Source organism: Mauremys mutica, chromosome 20 (assembly GCF_020497125.1).
Source record: "Mauremys mutica isolate MM-2020 ecotype Southern chromosome 20, ASM2049712v1, whole genome shotgun sequence".
Lineage (NCBI taxonomy): Eukaryota > Metazoa > Chordata > Testudines > Geoemydidae > Mauremys > Mauremys mutica.
In genome coordinates, this window is record NC_059091.1 from 16,662,922 (window position 1) to 16,679,425 (window position 16,504).

Sequence of the window (16,504 nt, forward strand, 5' to 3'; positions counted from 1 at the left end):
GGCCCCAGTGCTGCTGGGTGCCGCACAGACTGAGAGATGGGCCCTGCCTGGGGCGCTCCCCCCGCCCCCCAGCAGCTGGGCAGTGGGGCGCTGAGCGCCACCCAGCAGGCCTGGCCTTGAACCACGTGACTCATTTGGCCGGGGAGGACCAGGCCCAGCACGTGCAGCCTGTGCCTGGCCAATGGCCATCGCGCTCTCCCCAGTCCCGTGAGCGCTTCCCTACGTGCGTCCCCAATCAGGGGGCGGGGCTGAGTGCGCTGATCCCGCCCACCCCCGTTCTCATTGGCTCCCAGCCGCAGAGCGCTCCAGCGCTCACCGACTGCTCCCGGGGGCTCCGAGAGTCGAGTGGCCAATCATTGAGCCTGCGCTGGAGCCGGAAGGGAACGGGCTGGCTGGGCCGAGAGCTCAGGTAGGTGGGGCTGGGGGCTGGGGGCTGGGTCAGAGGGCGGAGCAGGATCAAAAGGGGACTGTAGCTGGGGGTCGGCGCTGTGGCTGGGGTTAGGGGGGGCAGATTCGCTGGGGGTCGGCGCTGTGGCTGGGGCTATGGGGGGCAGGTTCACAAGGGGCTGAGGGTCGGCGCTGGGGCTATGGGGGCAGATTTGCAAGGGGCTGGGGGTCGGCGCTGGGGTTAAGGGGGGCAGGTTCACAAGGGGCTGGGGGTCGGCACTGTGGCTGGGGTTATGGGGGGCAGGTTCCTCTAGGGCTGAGGGTCGGTGCTGTGGCTGGGGGTATGGGGGACAGGTTCACAAGGTGCTGTGGGTTGGCGCTGTGGCTGGGACTATGGGGGGCAGGTTCGCAAGGGGCTGAGGGTTGGCGCTGTGGCTGGGGTTATGGGGGGCAGGTTCACAATGGGCTGGGGGTCGGCGCTGGGGCTATGGGGGGCAGGTTCGCAAGGGGCTGGGGGTTGGTGCTGTGGCTGGGGTTATTGGGAGCAGGTTCCCCTAGGGCTGAGGGTCGGCGCTGTGGCTGGGGTTAAGGGGGGCAGGTTCACAATGGGCTGGGGGTCGGCTCTGTGGCTGGGGTTATGGGGGGCAGGTTCCCCTAGGGCTGGGGGTCGGCACTGGGGCTACGGGGGGCAGGTTCACAATGGGCTGGGGGTCAGCGCTGTGGCTGGGGTTATTGGGGGCAGGTTCCCCTAGGGCTGGGGGTCGGCGCTGTGGCTGGGGTTATTGGGGGCAGGTTCCCCTAGGGCTGGGGGTCGGCGTTGTGGCTGGGGTTAAGGGGGGCAGGTTCACAAGGGGCTGAGGGTCGGCGCTGGGGCTACGGGGGGCAGGTTCACAAGGCGCTGGGGGTCGGCGCTGTGGCTGGGGTTACTGGGGGCAGGTTCCCCTAGGGCTGGGGGTCGGCGCTGTGGCTGGGGTTATTGGGGGCAGGTTCCCCTAGGGCTGGGGGTCAGCATTGTGGCTGGGGTTAAGGGGGGCAGGTTCACAATGGGCTGGGGGTCGGCGCTGTGGCTGGGGTTATTGGGGGCAGGTTCCCCTAAGGCTGGGGGTCGGCGCTGTGGCTGGGGCTATGGGGGGCAGGTTCACAAGGGGCTGGGGTTTGGCGCTGGGCCTATGGGGGGCAGGTTCACAGGGGGCTGAGGGTTGGTGCTTTAGCTCTGGGGCTGGGGTTATGGGGGTCAGAATCAGAGAGGGCTGTGGGTCGGAGCTGTAGTTCTAATGCTGGGGTTATAGAGGGCAGATTCAGAAGGGGCTGGGGCTATGGGGTGTTGGAGCTGTAGCTTGGGTCTTTAGGGTGCAGGATCAGAAGGGGCTGGAGGTCTGAGCTGTAGCTGTGGGGCTGGGGGCATTACTGGGATAGCTGACCCTAGGAACTGGGGATGGGGGGGCAGGTTCAGAAGGGTTTGAGGGATGGAGCTGCAGTTGCTTTGGGAGGCTGGGTCATGGTGGAGAGTGGGTCACTGGCAGCCCCTTTCCAGTTTCTGGAGACTGCACCGACCCCTGGAGTTCAAGGCTGCAGCTGGGACCCAGCTGCCTGGGGAGGCTGTCCCCAGCCACAAGCCTGTGTAGCCCATGAAGAGGTGTTCCCTGGTTGGAGTGCCATCTCCCCCAGCTGCACCCATGTCCTGCTAGTGTCACCACAGCCTTGTCTGGGCTGCACCTGATTCAGGCCTTGGCTCTGGAGGCAGCAAGCTGGGTGACCCTGCTGGACAGAGTGCACTGTGTCCCCAGGAGCCTCATGGCTGGATCAGACTGACTGTCCCCCTGCCCTGCCCTGCCCCCTGGAGTATCTTGCAGAGAAGGGACCAGGTGATAGGGTTGCCTGCCCTAGCAGGGCCTGGACTTGTTGCCCCAAGAGGTCCCTTCTGGCTCTACGTCCTGTGACCCCAACTGGATTCCATGAATCATTGTGGCTGCCCCGGCCGAGTCTCACTGGGGGTAGAGCCTCTGCCTCAGGCCTGAGCCCTGACCTGAGCTGGGGGGATCGTGCTCTGTAGGGCCAGCCACAGAGTGGGCTTTCAGATGAACGGGCCCATCCCCAGTTGTCGGTGAGCTCATGGGTTCAGCTCTTGATGCAACTCCTGGTCATGGCTGGACAGACATGGCCCTGGGACGTGACACTGTGTGTGATCTCTTCCTCCTGGACCTGGATATGATGGGCAGAGGGGGCAGATGTGAGGGAGGTCACACACACCCCAATGGAGGAGGAGCTGGGGGTCGAGGCGGGCATGGATGGTGCTGTACAGTGAGCCAAGTCCTGCCCAGAGGAGCTGGTGCTATCCAGTGCTGTACACTATGCAGTCTCGTGCCATGACCCCTGTGACCTGGGTGGGGCAGTGGTGCGGCACTCAGTGCAGGTGCCATGAAATCGAGTGGGTGAAGGAGATTAAAGGGTGTGAGGCAAGGAATAGTGGAAGTGGGAGGGGCCTGGAGCTGGATTGTAATTGTGCAGAGCCTGGAAAGCAGGCTGGACGCAGAAGAAGCTGGTCTGCAGCCAGGGTTAGATTGGACTGGAGCAGAGCTGAGGTGAGATTTGGGGGTGGCCAAGGGGAAGGGAGGCTGTGGCAGGTGAGAGAGACCCAGAGGTTTATCAAAGGGGAAGGATGTGGTAGAGAAAAGCACCAAGACTTGGTTACAACCTGGGCAGAGGGGCTGAGCCCTCGGGGGTGGGGGAGCGAGTAGTAAAAGTGTGGGGAGAGTGGGGGCAACCAGAGGCACCAAATGCAACTGGGGAGGAGGTGGCTAGTGAAGAGGGCAGGGGTCAGACATTGGGTGGGTGGATGTTGGCAGTTGATAGACACCTCCCCCTCTCCCCCCCCCCCATCCTGTGCTGAGGCAGTCCACTTTCGGCAGGGGCGGGAGTGTGGTTCCTGCTGTGTGGCCAGCAGGGTGAACACAACATGTCTGGGGGTCAAATCTGTGGGCCCCTGGCTTTTAAAAACAATTCCCTTGTAGGCAGATCATTATTGTCCTGTTGCACCATCTGAGAGGCCAGGGTGCAGGTTCGAGGCTGGGGCTCCTGGACACTGGATGGACCAGTGTGCAACAGTGGGTCCAAGTGAGTCACACCCCCCCCCCAAGCCAGTGCCTCCTGAGCCAGTGCACTGCCGGAGCGCTTTGCTTTGGAGCCCAGGGAAAGGCACTGGGCTTGTGCCCTTTGCTCCTGCTCATTGTGGGATACAGAAGCGCTGGGAGAGTTGGAGACAGACAGACACACGCTCTCTCATTCACTTCTTGCACTAGACATTCAGTTCCAGTTTAGCCTGGCGGGTTCCGCGGGCGGGGAGGCAGCTTGCAGCTGGCTGGGCTCACTAACCTAGACAACAAAGGCAGAACGAATTCCAGCAGCTAGGACCTGAACTGAGATAGTGTCAGATTGGCAATGAGGCACAGATATTTGCCAGGGAGGAGTATTGGCATTGGGACGACTCCCCTGGGGAAGAGCTGATTTTGCCATCACCCAGAGGTGGGATGTGTAAGAGCCTCAGCCAGCAGTTCTGGGTCCATGCAGGAGTCCCTGGGTGGGGTCTGCAGCCTGGGCTCTGCTGGGGATCAGACTAGGTGAGAAAGGTCCCTTCTAGCTGAGGTAGTGAGTTCTTTGTCACTGTTTAAAACTCTCACTGAACTTTCCAAACCTGGGAGCATAAAGCTGGGTCCTGGTCCAGGCACTGCCAGGAGTGGCCTGGTGGTTGCTGCTCCTTTGTGGGTCACCGCAGATGTTCCTCCTACTCCAGGCTGGGAGTGAGGCAGGGCTGAGCTATGCCAGTCCATGCCGGCTGTGCAGATGTGTGTGACATGCTGTCCAGTGGCACAGAAGGTCCCAGCTCTGCTCTTCTCCATCCCACGTCACAGCAGGGCTCTGGCACCACTCACCCAGCTTCTCCAGCTCTAGCAGAGACCTCCTAGCACTCACAGGGGCCTCAGGGCGGACAGCTGCCTCTGGGCTGCTCTGCACAATGGACTGGGGGCCTCGGGGCTTGGCTCCCTGGGCTTGGGCTGGGCCAGCTTGTTGCAGTTGGGGCTGAGATGTTGGGGCCTGTGTCTGCAGATCTCAGCAAAGTTGGGAGGGGGAGGGTTAGATCAGGTACCTTGTGGGTATTCTGTGTGGGCTGGCCTCCCCGGCTGCACTAAGGTTTCCCTGCTGTGCTGTCCCCCTTCACCTTGGGGCTGGGGGAACCCGTGGGTGCTGCGGGTGTGACGTCCAGGACAGTGTTTCCATTTCAGGTGAGAACCCTCTGCCTCAAACACCCAGCTCAGAAGATGCCATCCCCTGCCGCATTCCCTGGGCAGCTGGAGGAATTTCTGTAGGACCCCGTCAGATTCCACAGGGCTTTCCCTAGGGACTGCGGGAGTGTCCAGTTCCACATGCCCCCTTGGCCTGGGGCCTGCTATTATCCCTTGCTTTCAAGGCTGACATGTGGGTGCCATCTAGGGGTGGGATGGGGGGGAGTGGGGTAGGGCAGGGCAGCCTGGGGGCTCTCTAGGGATGGGAGTGGGGTGGCCCGGGGGCCCTGCTGGGCTAGGGGATGGGAGCAGAGCACAGGGTGGGCAGGGGGACCAGAGCACAGGGTACGTTAAGGACCCCCCACTTCAGGTGCTCATGGGCCCTGTGACAGCAGGAGGTGGGGTGTTGCGTGTTAGTGAGCACCCCCTGGTGATGTGAGGAGAGGTCCAGGGGATGCTAGCTCCCCAGTGTGACCCCTCCCTCCTTGGCCTGTTCCCCCTGCAGTCCTGGGCCCGAAGGAGATGGCGCTCTCCCTCTACCACCTGCTGCTGGTCCCCACCCGCCTGCTGCTGAAGCTCTCCAAGCTCTTAGACTGGCTGGCTGTGCGTAGTGCCTCCTACCTGGCGGCGGCTGCCTACTGCCTGTGGGTGCCGTGGTTGGTGCTGACCCAGGCGCTGTGTCGAGCCTTCCGCTGGAGGGTGCGAGAGACGCCACCACCGTGCCTTACCAATGCCTCCTATGGGGAGCACCGCTACCTGCAGCTTAAGGTGCTGTGGGGTGTGTTTGGGGGGAGGGGGAGGGATGGGTGGGAGGGACCATGGAGCAGGGTCAATCCCTGAACAGATTCTCCTGCAGCTCAGTGTCTTGAGGGCCAATGGCCTGGAGAGACCAGTCTCCAGGCTGCAGCTCTTACCCCTGTGATGGTTCTTGGGATGCCCAGGAATGAGTCATCTTGGAACCCCCGGCCTCCAGCCAGAGGAAGTCTTTGTGCTTAAGTGGGTGTCAGCTCCCTGCCACCTCCAGTCTGTTAGCCCCCAGACAGCCCTTCCTTTGCCTTGCAGGTTAATAATAGGTGCACCCCAGTCTTGGCGCCCCTGTGAAGCATTCCCCTGTAGTGCCTAGCCCCCTGTCCACTGAACATGGAGACTTGGCAGGTCAGCTGTCCAAGGGACAGCACACACCAGCTGGAATGGTTCAGCGTCGTGTCTAACACCACAGGGCTGAGTTCCGGTTCAGGTGAGAACAGGCGTACAGGTCGTATCGAAGAGCGAGAGCTAAGAGCTAGTGAGTGAGGATGATGGAAATGGGAAGGTGAGAAAAGACAAAAACGTAACACGATGCTTAGAGCACATCAGACACGTGGGCCTGTCCATCTCCCTGAAAGGTCTGCGGCAGTTGTTCCAGCCAAGGCTGGCTGGGAGCTTGTTTTCATGCATGTAAACATGCTGTGCTTTTACTTCCTGAGTGCAGGACATGGAGCGTCTCCTTGCCTCTGCTTGTATCCCCAGAGTTCACTCCCTTTGCTCCTTTCTTGTTGACTCCATGTGTAAATGGGGCTTCCCTGGTGTTGACTCGCAATGCTTATGCGCCATGGCTGACAGAGAGATCAGTGAATCTACAGCTGTTATCTGACCCAGAGCCTGTCCTCTCTGCCTCGGACACAGACATTAAACCAGGGGTCTCAAACCCGTGGCCCGCAAAGTTATTTTCTGCAGCCTGCGAGCTCCTCACAGCCCCACAGCGTTTACCTAGAGCGGCTCTGGCCCGGCTTGCACCGGGGGCAGGGCAGGCTCCCTGCCTGCCTTGCCCCCATGCTGCTCCGGGAAGTGGAAAGAACGTGGGGGAAGAGAGGCACTGGGACGTGTGTTGATGTTGCTTCAGGCGTCACCCCCAGCAGCTCCCATTGGCTGCAGTTCCCTGTTCCCGGCCAATGGGAGCTGCTGGGGGGGAGGTGCCTGAAGCAACAGCAACACATGCCTCTGTGCCTTTGCTCCCCCACGTTCCAGCCCTTCCCAGAGCAGCGCGGGGGCAGGGCAGGCAGGGAGCCTGCCCTACACCCAGTGCACGGCGGGCCAGAGCCCGAGCCCCTGCTGCACCCCAACCCACTGTCCTGAGCCCCCTGCTGCACCCCGACCCCCTTCCCTGAGCCTCCTGCCACACCCTGCACCTGACCCCCTGCCCCCCCTGCTGCTCCCCTCATCCCTCCTGCACCCCCTGGGGGCAGGGAGGGGGCAGAGTTGGGGTGGGGATTTCGGGGAAGGGGTTGGAATGGGGTAGGGAAGGGGTGAGAAGAGCCAGGGCCTCATGGAAGGGGTGGAGTGGGGGCGGTGCCGAGGGCGGCGGGGGGGAGGTGTTGTAATGCGGCCCTCGGGCCAATGTACTAGTCCTCATGTGGCCCTCGTGGTCATTTGAGTTTGAGACCCCTGCATTAAACCATGTGTTCAGTTCATGTACACAACTCCTTCAATATCAGCCATACCCCCCACCCACAATGATTCTGAGGAGCGGGATGACATCGCCTTCCATTGGAAACCTCCCATGATGTCATCGCTGGGTAAACGCCTTTAAGTGGTGTGCTCGGTGTAGTGAGTTTGTCAGGCTGTTGGAACAGTGAACCCTTTGCCTGCTGGTACCAGTGGGGCTCTGCCAGGCTCCTGCCCAGCTGTCCCCCATGGTTCTTGCTGACGTTGGGTGTGGCACAGGGGAAGCTGGGGCACGTGCATCAGACAAGGCCAGTGTCTGGGATGAGGCAAACCAGGGCAGAAGTGGGTGAACTACTGCCCATGGGCCACATCCGGCCCGCGGGACCATCCTGCCCGGTCCCTGAGCTCCCCGCTGGGGAGGCTAGCCGCCGGCCCCTCCCCTGCTGTTCCCCCTCCCCCGCAGACTCCACTCACTGCGCCGCTGGTGCAATGCTCTGGGCAGCAGCGCAGCTGCAGAGCTACAGCCTGACCCGGTGCTCTGTGCTGCGCGGTGGCATGGCTGGCTCCAGCTGGGCAGTGTGGCTGCCTATCCTGGTGCTCTGGGCAGTGTGGCTGTAGCACTGCCAGCCACCGGTGCTCCAGGCAGAGTAGTAAGGGAGGCAGGGAGCAGGGGGGGTTGGATAGAGGGCAGGGGAGTTTGGGGTGGTGGGCAGGGCGGTCAGTGGGTGGGGAAAAGGGGGGTTGAATGGGGGCAGGGGTCCTGGGGGGGCAGTCAGGAAGGAGGGGGGGTTGAATGGGGTGACAGCAGGCAGTCAGGAGCAGGGGTTCCAGGGGCAGTCAGGGAGAAGGGGTGGTTGGATGGGGCAGGGGTCCTGGGGGGGGCAGTCAGGGGTGGGAGGATCTGGGGGTGGTCAGGGGACAGGGAGGGGTAGATGGGGCAGGAGTCCCCAGAGGGCAGGCCAGGCCTGGCTGTTTAGGGTGGCACAGCCTCTCCTAACTGGCCCTCCATACAATTTTGGAAACCCGATGTGGCCCTCAGGCCAAAACGTTTGCCCGCTCCTGAACCAGGGGGACACCAGCTGCTAAGCCCAGCAGCCCCATTGGTCAGCGGAGGCACTGGAGGTGCCACCCAGCTCCTGCCATGGTGCAGCTGACCCCTGGGTGACTAGGCATGAACATTTCCTTCTCCCCCCTCCCCGTCCTTGCAGAGCTCAGGGCTGCGTTTGCACTATGTCACAGCTGGCCAGGAGGAGGCGCAGCTCATGCTGTGTCTGCACGGATTCCCCCAGAACTGGTAGGTCTCTCCGGTTACTGTTGGGTGAGAGGGGCACCTGCATCCCATGGCCTGTGAGGAGTTGGGATGAGGGGGTGTTAGTCATGCGGGTCAGGGCCCCATTGTGCTGGTGCTGCACAGACGAAGCAGCAGGCAGTCCCTGCCCCGAGGAGCTGATAGCGTGATGGAGGCAGGACAGGTGAAGGGGCAGAACACACCACTGGACATGGGTGAGCTGTGCTGGGGGCGCTGGCTAGCACAGCTCAGGCTCCCACACTCAGCCCTGGCCCTGGGCAGCGCCCTGGCCAGGCAGCTGTGGAGGGGATGGGAGCAGGGAATGGCCTCGAGGTTTAGCTGGCAGGGACTCTCCCCCCACCCCCCAGCTGGGCAGGGTATTCCCTAGGCACGGATTGAGCTCAGGGTTGTGTGCGTTGGCAGGTTTGCCTGGCGCTACCAGCTGCAGGAGTTCAAGAGGCAGTTCCGGGTGGTGGCGCTGGACCTGCGGGGCTATGGGGGTTCAGACGCCCCGTGCGGGAAGCAGCATTACCAGATGGAGGCCCTGCTGGAGGACGTGCATGGTGTCATCCAAGTGCTGGGCACCAAGGACCAGAAGGGTGAGGAGTGGCTGCTGGACATGTGTGAATGGAGGCCTCCCCCTCTGCACTTCAGCTGGGGAGGGTAGGAGCTGCGAGGGAGCTGGCCCCTCTGCTGGAGGAGAGGAACCTCCCTGCTCAAGCTGTTCCCAGGTGCAGAGGGGCCTTTCCTTGAGACCCTGCTGTGCCCCCCTTTGCACTGTCACAGATGGCTCTCCCCTTTGGATGAGTTGTGGGAGTGCCCAGCCTGAGCTATTCCCACAGAAGGGGCAGAGGGGTTCTCCAGCCCCCACAACGGCAACCCCAGAGCACCACCGAGGTTGGGTGGGGCGCTGTGAAGCCTGGGATATGCCCCTGACCCCAAACCTTAGCATCTCCCTGGTTGGACACCACATAGCAGCAAGTGGGCAGAGCTTGGCTGCCGTGTGGCAGCCTGGCTGTGCTCTGCCAAGGCAGGAGTTCCATTTCTGAGGCGAGAATTGGATCAATGAGCAGGTGTGTCTACAGCAGAGACAGACACTCAGTGTCCCATCCCACCTGCTTGCTTGCTTGGTCTGTCTGGGCTGTCCCAGCCTCTGCCCATTGCCCCAGTTGGGGAGCAGGGAGACAATGGAGGGGGGCATCTCTGTGGCAGGAGGGAGGTGTAGGGGGTAGGGCAACTCAGTGGGAGAAGTGGACATACCCTTGGCAGGGAAAGGTAGAGGGGGAGGCGGGTGGAGTGGGAGAGACAGTGTGTGGGGGGTGTGCCCTGACTGTGGAAGTCCAGCTCTGTCCAGCATTGCTCTGCCCTGACGGTTGGTCTGCCTGGCTGTCTCTACTTCCAGGCTTTACCAAGTGTATCTTGGTGGGGCATGACTGGGGTGGCGCCATTGCGTGGGAGTTCGCCGTGAATCACCCCGACATGGTGGAGAAGCTCATTATCATGAATGCCATCCACTCGTCCATTCTTAAAGGTGAGGCTCTGACCTGCAGGGGTGCTGGGCTCTCCCCCCCACCCCACAAGGGTCTGTGGCAGGTCCAGGGTGGAGGAGGCTGGTTCTTGCAGCAGCACGGAAGTTCTGACCAGGTGACAGTGGCACTCTTTGGGGTGGGGAGGCGAGGGCTCTTGGGGTCTCTGCATTGTGACTGGGGCTCCCAACCTGCCCCCACTCCCCACAGGAGCTGCTGGCTCTCCGAGCACCAACCCAGCCCAAGTGAGGTCTGAAATGACATCACTGGCACATGCTATGTGACTTTGGCTCCTGCCTCTGGTGGGAGGCCTGGGTGTTCTGGGGGCACTGGCGTAGGAGGCCCTCCAGCCTCAGCATGTCTGTGTCTGCCTTTCTGCCCACCCGCTGCAGAGTACATAGCCTGCCACCCCTGCCAGCTGCTGCGCTCCAGCTACATATTCATGTTCCAGCTGCAGAGGCTGCCTGAGCTGCTCTTGTCTTTGGGTGACTTCCAGGTGAGAGCAGGGAGTGGGGGGATGGGTGAGGTGGGAGCAGGGAGTGGGGCTGATTGGCTGGGGGAGCTGGAGAAGAGGGGGGTGGGAAGGGTCCTGGCACCTGTGGCTCAGCTTAATTAGGATTCCAAATGTGTCCATTTATAGAACAGCCCCTTGGCTCTCCCCTAGAGCCCTGGGTGCAGCCACCTCTGGGGAGGGATGTGGCACCTGGTAACTATGCAGCATGTTAGGGCTGGAGGTCAGGGAGGCAGGGTGGAATGGCCGCAGTGGGAGTTTAACCCTGACTCAGGAAAGCTGCCAGGGGATCGTTAATGAGTGCAGACATTTACAGCTCTGGTGTGCCGCTCCTTCAGTGCCCCATACAGCCCTGCTGGGGTATTGGGATCGGCACTGACTCCTGAGGTGAGGCCCCAGCACCATTGGGGCCAGCACAGTGCAGGGGGAGAAAACCTATCTACTGAGTGGTGACTGGCACTGTGTCCGGCAGTCCCTTGCCTTTCGTTGGGATGGGGGGGAGGGGTAAAACAGAGGCCGTAACCCCACTGGCACTTGTTAAAGATCTCAGGTGCTTTTTGCAAGGGTGCTGGCCTGGCTGAATTCTGCGATTATACCCACCTAGGGAATTCAGTTCTGTCCATCCCCCCCCCCCCCGCTTTCTTTTGGATGCACCAATTGAGCTCCCTCTCCTCCTCCTGTCCCAGTGGCTGTGTTCCACCCCAGCAGTGGCTGCATGTCAGTGGTGGGTGGAAATCTAATCTACCATTTTGTGTGTGTATTAACCTCGGCCCTGTAAGTCAGAGGGACAGTGGCTGCTTTGTAAATGGGAAACACCCATGCTAATTAGGGATCATCCCATTCCTAATGGCTGCAGTAATAAACTGCTGGTTAATTAGCAGGTGTGGAGGACAGAGATTAATGGGAAGGGGCTGGGAGTAGCTAGAAGGAGGGGCAGGAGTGACACCATGGAATTCATGCTGGATAAAGGTGGCTCCTACAGCAGGGTTGGGAAGGGGGAACTAGCCAGCCCCACATTAAATGGGGGAGAAGCTAGGAACCGGTGATGCAGCTAGACAGCATGGGATGGGGGGATCCCAGCGAGCGGGGCAGGGGGCATGAGTATCAATTAATTTGGCAGCTGATAATATCCCAACAGCCCTGAGGTGAAGAGGGGAGCAATGGGCATGACCCTTCTAGGATGGGGCCACAGGCTGTGTTGTGGGGGTGGAGTGGGGCTGGGATAAAAGCTACCAACTGCCTTTGGGGCAGTAATTACTGGAACTACTGCAGGAGCTGCTAAATAGCAATCCAGTAAACTCTGATTCGGAGGGAGCTGAGCTTTATACTAAAGGACCTTTGGAGCAAGGTGCTTTGTTCTGGGGTGCCTAGAGCCAGACTTCAGGAGAAAGGTAGGAAAGTCAAACCCATGAAAGAAAATAATTAGCTGGTGGAATTCACTGCTTCGGGAAGTCATTGAGGCCTGAACTTAGTGAGGGTCAAACAGGAACTGGACGTTCCTCCGGGTAAGGAGGAGAGCCAGAGTTGTTAGGTTATGACCCAAACCAAAGGCAAAACGCTATGTTGGCCAGGAGATGGACAGTCCTGCTTTAGTGCGTCTCTGACGATCAGAGCCTGGGAGGAGACCTTGTGGGGACTGGCAGTGAGTTCTTACCCCTTCCTCTCTAGCAGCTGGCACTAGCCCTGTCAGAGGTGGGATCCTGGGCTAGATGGGCATCACCAACCTGGATCAGCCACACACCCCATGTCCCTTCCTCCCCATCTGTGTATGTCCTGTCCATGCCTGATCTGCAGGCAGGAGCTCAGCAGTGTGACCACTTCTCTCTACATCCTCCAGGACTCACCGAGGAGATGTATTTTAGGGTCCCTCGTTATTCTGGGATTCTGCCCTGGGATATGGGGTGCTTGAGTGACTATCATGGGGATGGGCAGGACTCGGCCCTCTCTGCATGCACTTTTTGGGCCCCCACCAGGGAGACGGTACTTGCTTGATCAAAGCCACGTGGGGTTCTAGGGCAGTGCTTCTCAACGACCAGTCCCTGAGTTCTCCCTGACACACTTGGAAGGCAGCAAGCTTGTCCCTGGTATGAAAAAGATTGAGCAGCACTGTTCTAGGAGAAGCAGCATGAGCATGCGAGGGGCCCACTCTGGGATAGAGGAGACGGAATAGGTCAGTTTCCTCTGTGGAGGCTGCTGACTTCAGCCTAAGCCTGCAGACTAGGAAGAATGGGGGCCAATTTTGGGGAGCACCCCACCTGTCTCAGTAGCTGGGCAGGGTCATCTCTGGGGGGGGAGCCCCCATACGCCAGGCTCTTGACACTAGGTGGAACTCTGCTTTGCATTTCATGAGGGCTCCCCATCCCTTCCATGGGGGGCAGGCTCACCGGCTCTGTAGGGGGCTAAGATTTGGGGCATGACATGCTGTTGGCCAGGAGCCAGGCCCCCACCCCTTTGGCTCACCAGGCTCCAGATCCGAGCCATCCCTGCGGAGCAATTAGGCTCCCTGGCTCTGGATGGAACATGATGGTTTGTCTGCCGGGAGCCCTCCCCAAGGCTTACTAGGCCCCAGATCTGAGCTGTCCCTGACCCTGGCAATGTCTGTCCTGAGGCAGGTGTTGAAGGACACTTTGGCAGGCAGGAAGGGTGGAATCCAGAACCCCGAGCGGCGCCTGACGGCACAGGAGCTGGAGGCCTACATATTCGGCTTCTCCAAGCCCGGAGCACTGACACCACCCCTCAATTACTACAGGAACATATTCAGGTAGGGCCCCTGCCCCTCCATGGGGCTCGCCCCTGTGCAGCACACGGAACCCAGTGAGGTGCCCCTCCGATGCTGGGGAGATGGGACGGGTGGGGGCACACGTGTGGGCTGGGAGGAGCCAGGAGGAGGAAGTGGCTGCTGCAGCCCTGCAGGAAATGAGTGGAGGGGCTAGTGGGTGGCAGCCCCGAGGCAGGAAGGGATATGCTGGGTCCTGCATAGGGCTGTAGGATCCCATTCCATCCTGTGCTTCCCCTGACACTGCCCAGAGCCAAGGGCTGGGGGATCTGTGCACACTGGGAGCTGCTGCCCCTCTCTGCTCCCAGCACCAAATCTGTGGTGTTGTGGGCCCCTGGCAGAGTCTGGTGCTGCCAGGGGTAACTATGGGCATGTTGACACTACAAACTTAGGTTGACCTATGTTAGGTCGACTTACAGCCACCGCAGATTCGTATCTACACTACCAGCATGAGTCCACTGACTTAAGTGGGGCAGTGCAGGGGGCTGAGAGCCTGGGCTCTCAGCTCTGTGCATGGCTGCCCCCAACCCTTCCCTGGGCTCTCAGCTCCCCGATACCCACTGCTGGGAGCCCTGATGTGCTCCCCACGGGGAACTCTGCACCCGGAGCCTGGGCAGCTGCGAGACTCCTGACAGGGAGCCAGGAACTGAGAGTCCGAGGGCAGCCGGGCGCTAGCTGGAGCCCTACCCCCACCCCAGGGTGACAGCCTGAACTATGAGCTAGGCTCTAAGAGGGAGCCGTGAAATTGACAAGAATGACATCCAACAGCTGATGGTGGATGACACGGACGCTGTGTCACCCTATCTACACTGACATAAGCCCTAAGCCTCTTGTGGAGGTGGAGTAGTTCTGTCAGAGTACTAGTGCACTTACATCAGCAGGAGCACGGCTTCAGTGTTACTCCTGGGAGAATTCTGTGCCGCTGCATGTGCGCAGAATTCATATTCCCTGCAGATTTTCTGGCAGGGAAGCAGAGGGAAGCTCCAAGAGCAGTCATGCACCACTCCCTAGCTGCACAGGTACATCATTTCAGGCAGCCAGTGGAGAGGTAAATCACCATAGGGCTGGGGACACCCCGGGGCCAGTGGCTCCTACCCTGAGCTGGGATTAACTGCTAGTCCTGGCTGGCCTGGAGGCAGGAGAGGACTGGACTTCCTCTTCCCCTGCATGGAGTGGCTGGGGCTATGTCAGACCCACCCCCAGAAACCTCCCCCAGCTGCAGGAAGCTCAGCATCCTCCCCTGCCTCCAGTGCTCTACCATACACTCAATCCCTGTGCATATGGACCTCCCATACCCAGACACCCCTGCCAAGCCTCAGCCCGTACACCCAGAACCTCCATACCCAAACCCCACCCCACTGAACCTCAATCCCTGCATCTGGAGCCCCCCTGCACCCAGACTCCCTGCCTGCAACCACTCCCCACTGAGCTCTCTACTCTCAAACCCCCATCCTGATGAGCCCCATCCCCTGCACCACCCTGAAGGGGAGGGATAGCTTAGTGGTTTGAGCATTGGCCTGCTAAACCCAGGGTTGTGAGTTCAATCCTTGAGGGGACCATTTCAGGAACTGGAGTAAAAATCTGTCTGGAGACATGTCCTCCTTTGAGCAGGGGGTTGGACTAGGTGATCTCCAGAGGTCCCTTCCAACCCTGATATTCTATGAGCTCCCACATCCAGACTCCCAGCACCCAGACCCCTGTGCTGAGCCCCAACCCCCTTCACCTGGAAGCCCCTACAGAGTCCCTGCACCTGGAACGCACACCCCCAATGAGTCTCTGTGCTCCAGATCCCCTCATACTTAGACCCCACACTGAGCTACCTACATCCAGATTGTCCCACACAGAATCCAAAACTCCCACACTGAGCCCCTCCACACTTTGATCCTCCCTGGTTGAGCTTGCCTGGTGCAGAGGTCCAGGGCCCCACTGTGTTTCTGGAGTAGGCCCAGGCCTTGTGCTGTGTCAGGACTGGGTGCAGCCTCACCACTGAGTCCGTGTTCGTAGGGGTGGGGATGCTGTAGAGTGATCGCCCACCTTTGTACAGCCATCGGCCTGTGCTCCCCACTGCCATGCTGGAGTCTCTACATTTATTTACTGACAGATAAAACTTGCAGAATTATTTTTTTGGCGCAGGATGCCCTCAGGAGTAGTAGTGTGGACACTGATATAGTTAGGTTGATGTAAGGCAGCTTACATCTACCTAACTGTGTAGTGTAGACCAGGCCTGTGAGTGGCAAGAACGAGACCCTTGGGCTCTTGCTGGGGTAGCAGGTCTAACTATGGAGTTCTGGGAAGGAAGGTGCAGTCAGGCAGCTGCCCCAGAGGCTGCGCCACCCCCCATCAGCACTAAGGTAACCTGAACATCCTCCCCCATATTCCGCTTATCCTCCTGTCTTTGCCCACCATCCCTGGGCTGTGAGGGGGCTCTGTGCCCAGTGCCCTGGGCAAGTGGTCACTTCTTTCTCTCTCCCCCTCCCTGCAGCAGGAGCCCTATGCAGTGCAAGGACATGCTGGTGCCCATGCTGGTGATCTGGGGGGAGAAGGACGTGTACCTGGAGGCTGGGATGATCCCCCTCCTGGAGCAGTATGCGCGCAAGCGCTGCCGCGTGGAGCACATCCCTGAGGCCAGCCACTTCGTCAGCGAGGACCAGCCCGACAAGGTCAATCAGCTGATCTGGAGCTTCCTGCGGGAGAGTGACTGAGCGGGTCTGGTGCCATGCCTGGGCCCCATTTACTGGCTTGGGTGTGGCAGGGCAGGGACCTGATCCTGGCAAACCAGCCCTGGACCCTCCACTGGGCCAAGTGCCCCCACGCCCCTGCACAAATTGGTCTTGTGCAGCTGGAGAGCAGCAGCTGCTGGCCGGGAGCCCAGCTCTGAAGGCAGAGCTGCCGTTAGCAGTAGCACAGAAAGATGGTATGGTATGGTATTGCCACCCTTACTTCTGTGCTGCTCCCTGCAGAGCTGCGACCTCAGTCAGCAGCTGCCACTCTCCAGCTGCCCAGCTCTAAAGGCAGCAGCACAGAAGTAATGGTGGCATGGTATGGTATTGCTACCCTTACTTCTGCGCTGCTGCAGGTGAGGCGCTGCCTTAAGAGCTGGGTGCCCAGCCAACAGCTGCCTCTCTCCAGCCACCCAGCTCTGAAGACAGCGCAGCAGTAAGGGTGGCAATACAGTTTTAATCTGGAATCGCCCTGAATATGGGCATTGGACTATAACCCGTGGACTAATTCTGAAAGAACTCTTTGCAGCTACAAAGCTCACCATCTCTACTATGAATTTAATCTCAAGAACTGTACTCATGTCTGAACTTT

General features: G+C 60.2%; 1 protein-coding gene across 3 annotated transcripts; it reads left to right on the forward strand.

Moving 5' to 3' along the window:
* The first annotated feature begins 285 nt into the window (after positions 1–285).
* On the forward strand, positions 286–16,229 carry EPHX3 (epoxide hydrolase 3). 3 transcript variants are annotated; one of them, XM_044995352.1, is made up of 8 exons: positions 286–409; positions 5,173–5,435; positions 8,300–8,385; positions 8,803–8,978; positions 9,782–9,910; positions 10,298–10,401; positions 13,029–13,177; positions 15,675–16,229. In XM_044995352.1, exons 2-8 carry the CDS (start codon positions 5,190–5,192, stop codon positions 15,892–15,894), a joined length of 1,110 nt encoding a protein of 369 aa, XP_044851287.1. In that variant the 5' UTR covers positions 286–409; positions 5,173–5,189; the 3' UTR covers positions 15,895–16,229. The 3 variants fall into 3 exon arrangements, with proteins under 3 accessions (XP_044851287.1, XP_044851288.1, XP_044851286.1); XM_044995351.1 differs by lacking the exon at positions 286–409 and adding an exon at positions 1,855–2,969; XM_044995353.1 differs by lacking the exons at positions 286–409; positions 10,298–10,401 and adding an exon at positions 1,849–2,969.
* Positions 16,230–16,504: the final 275 nt, after the last annotated feature.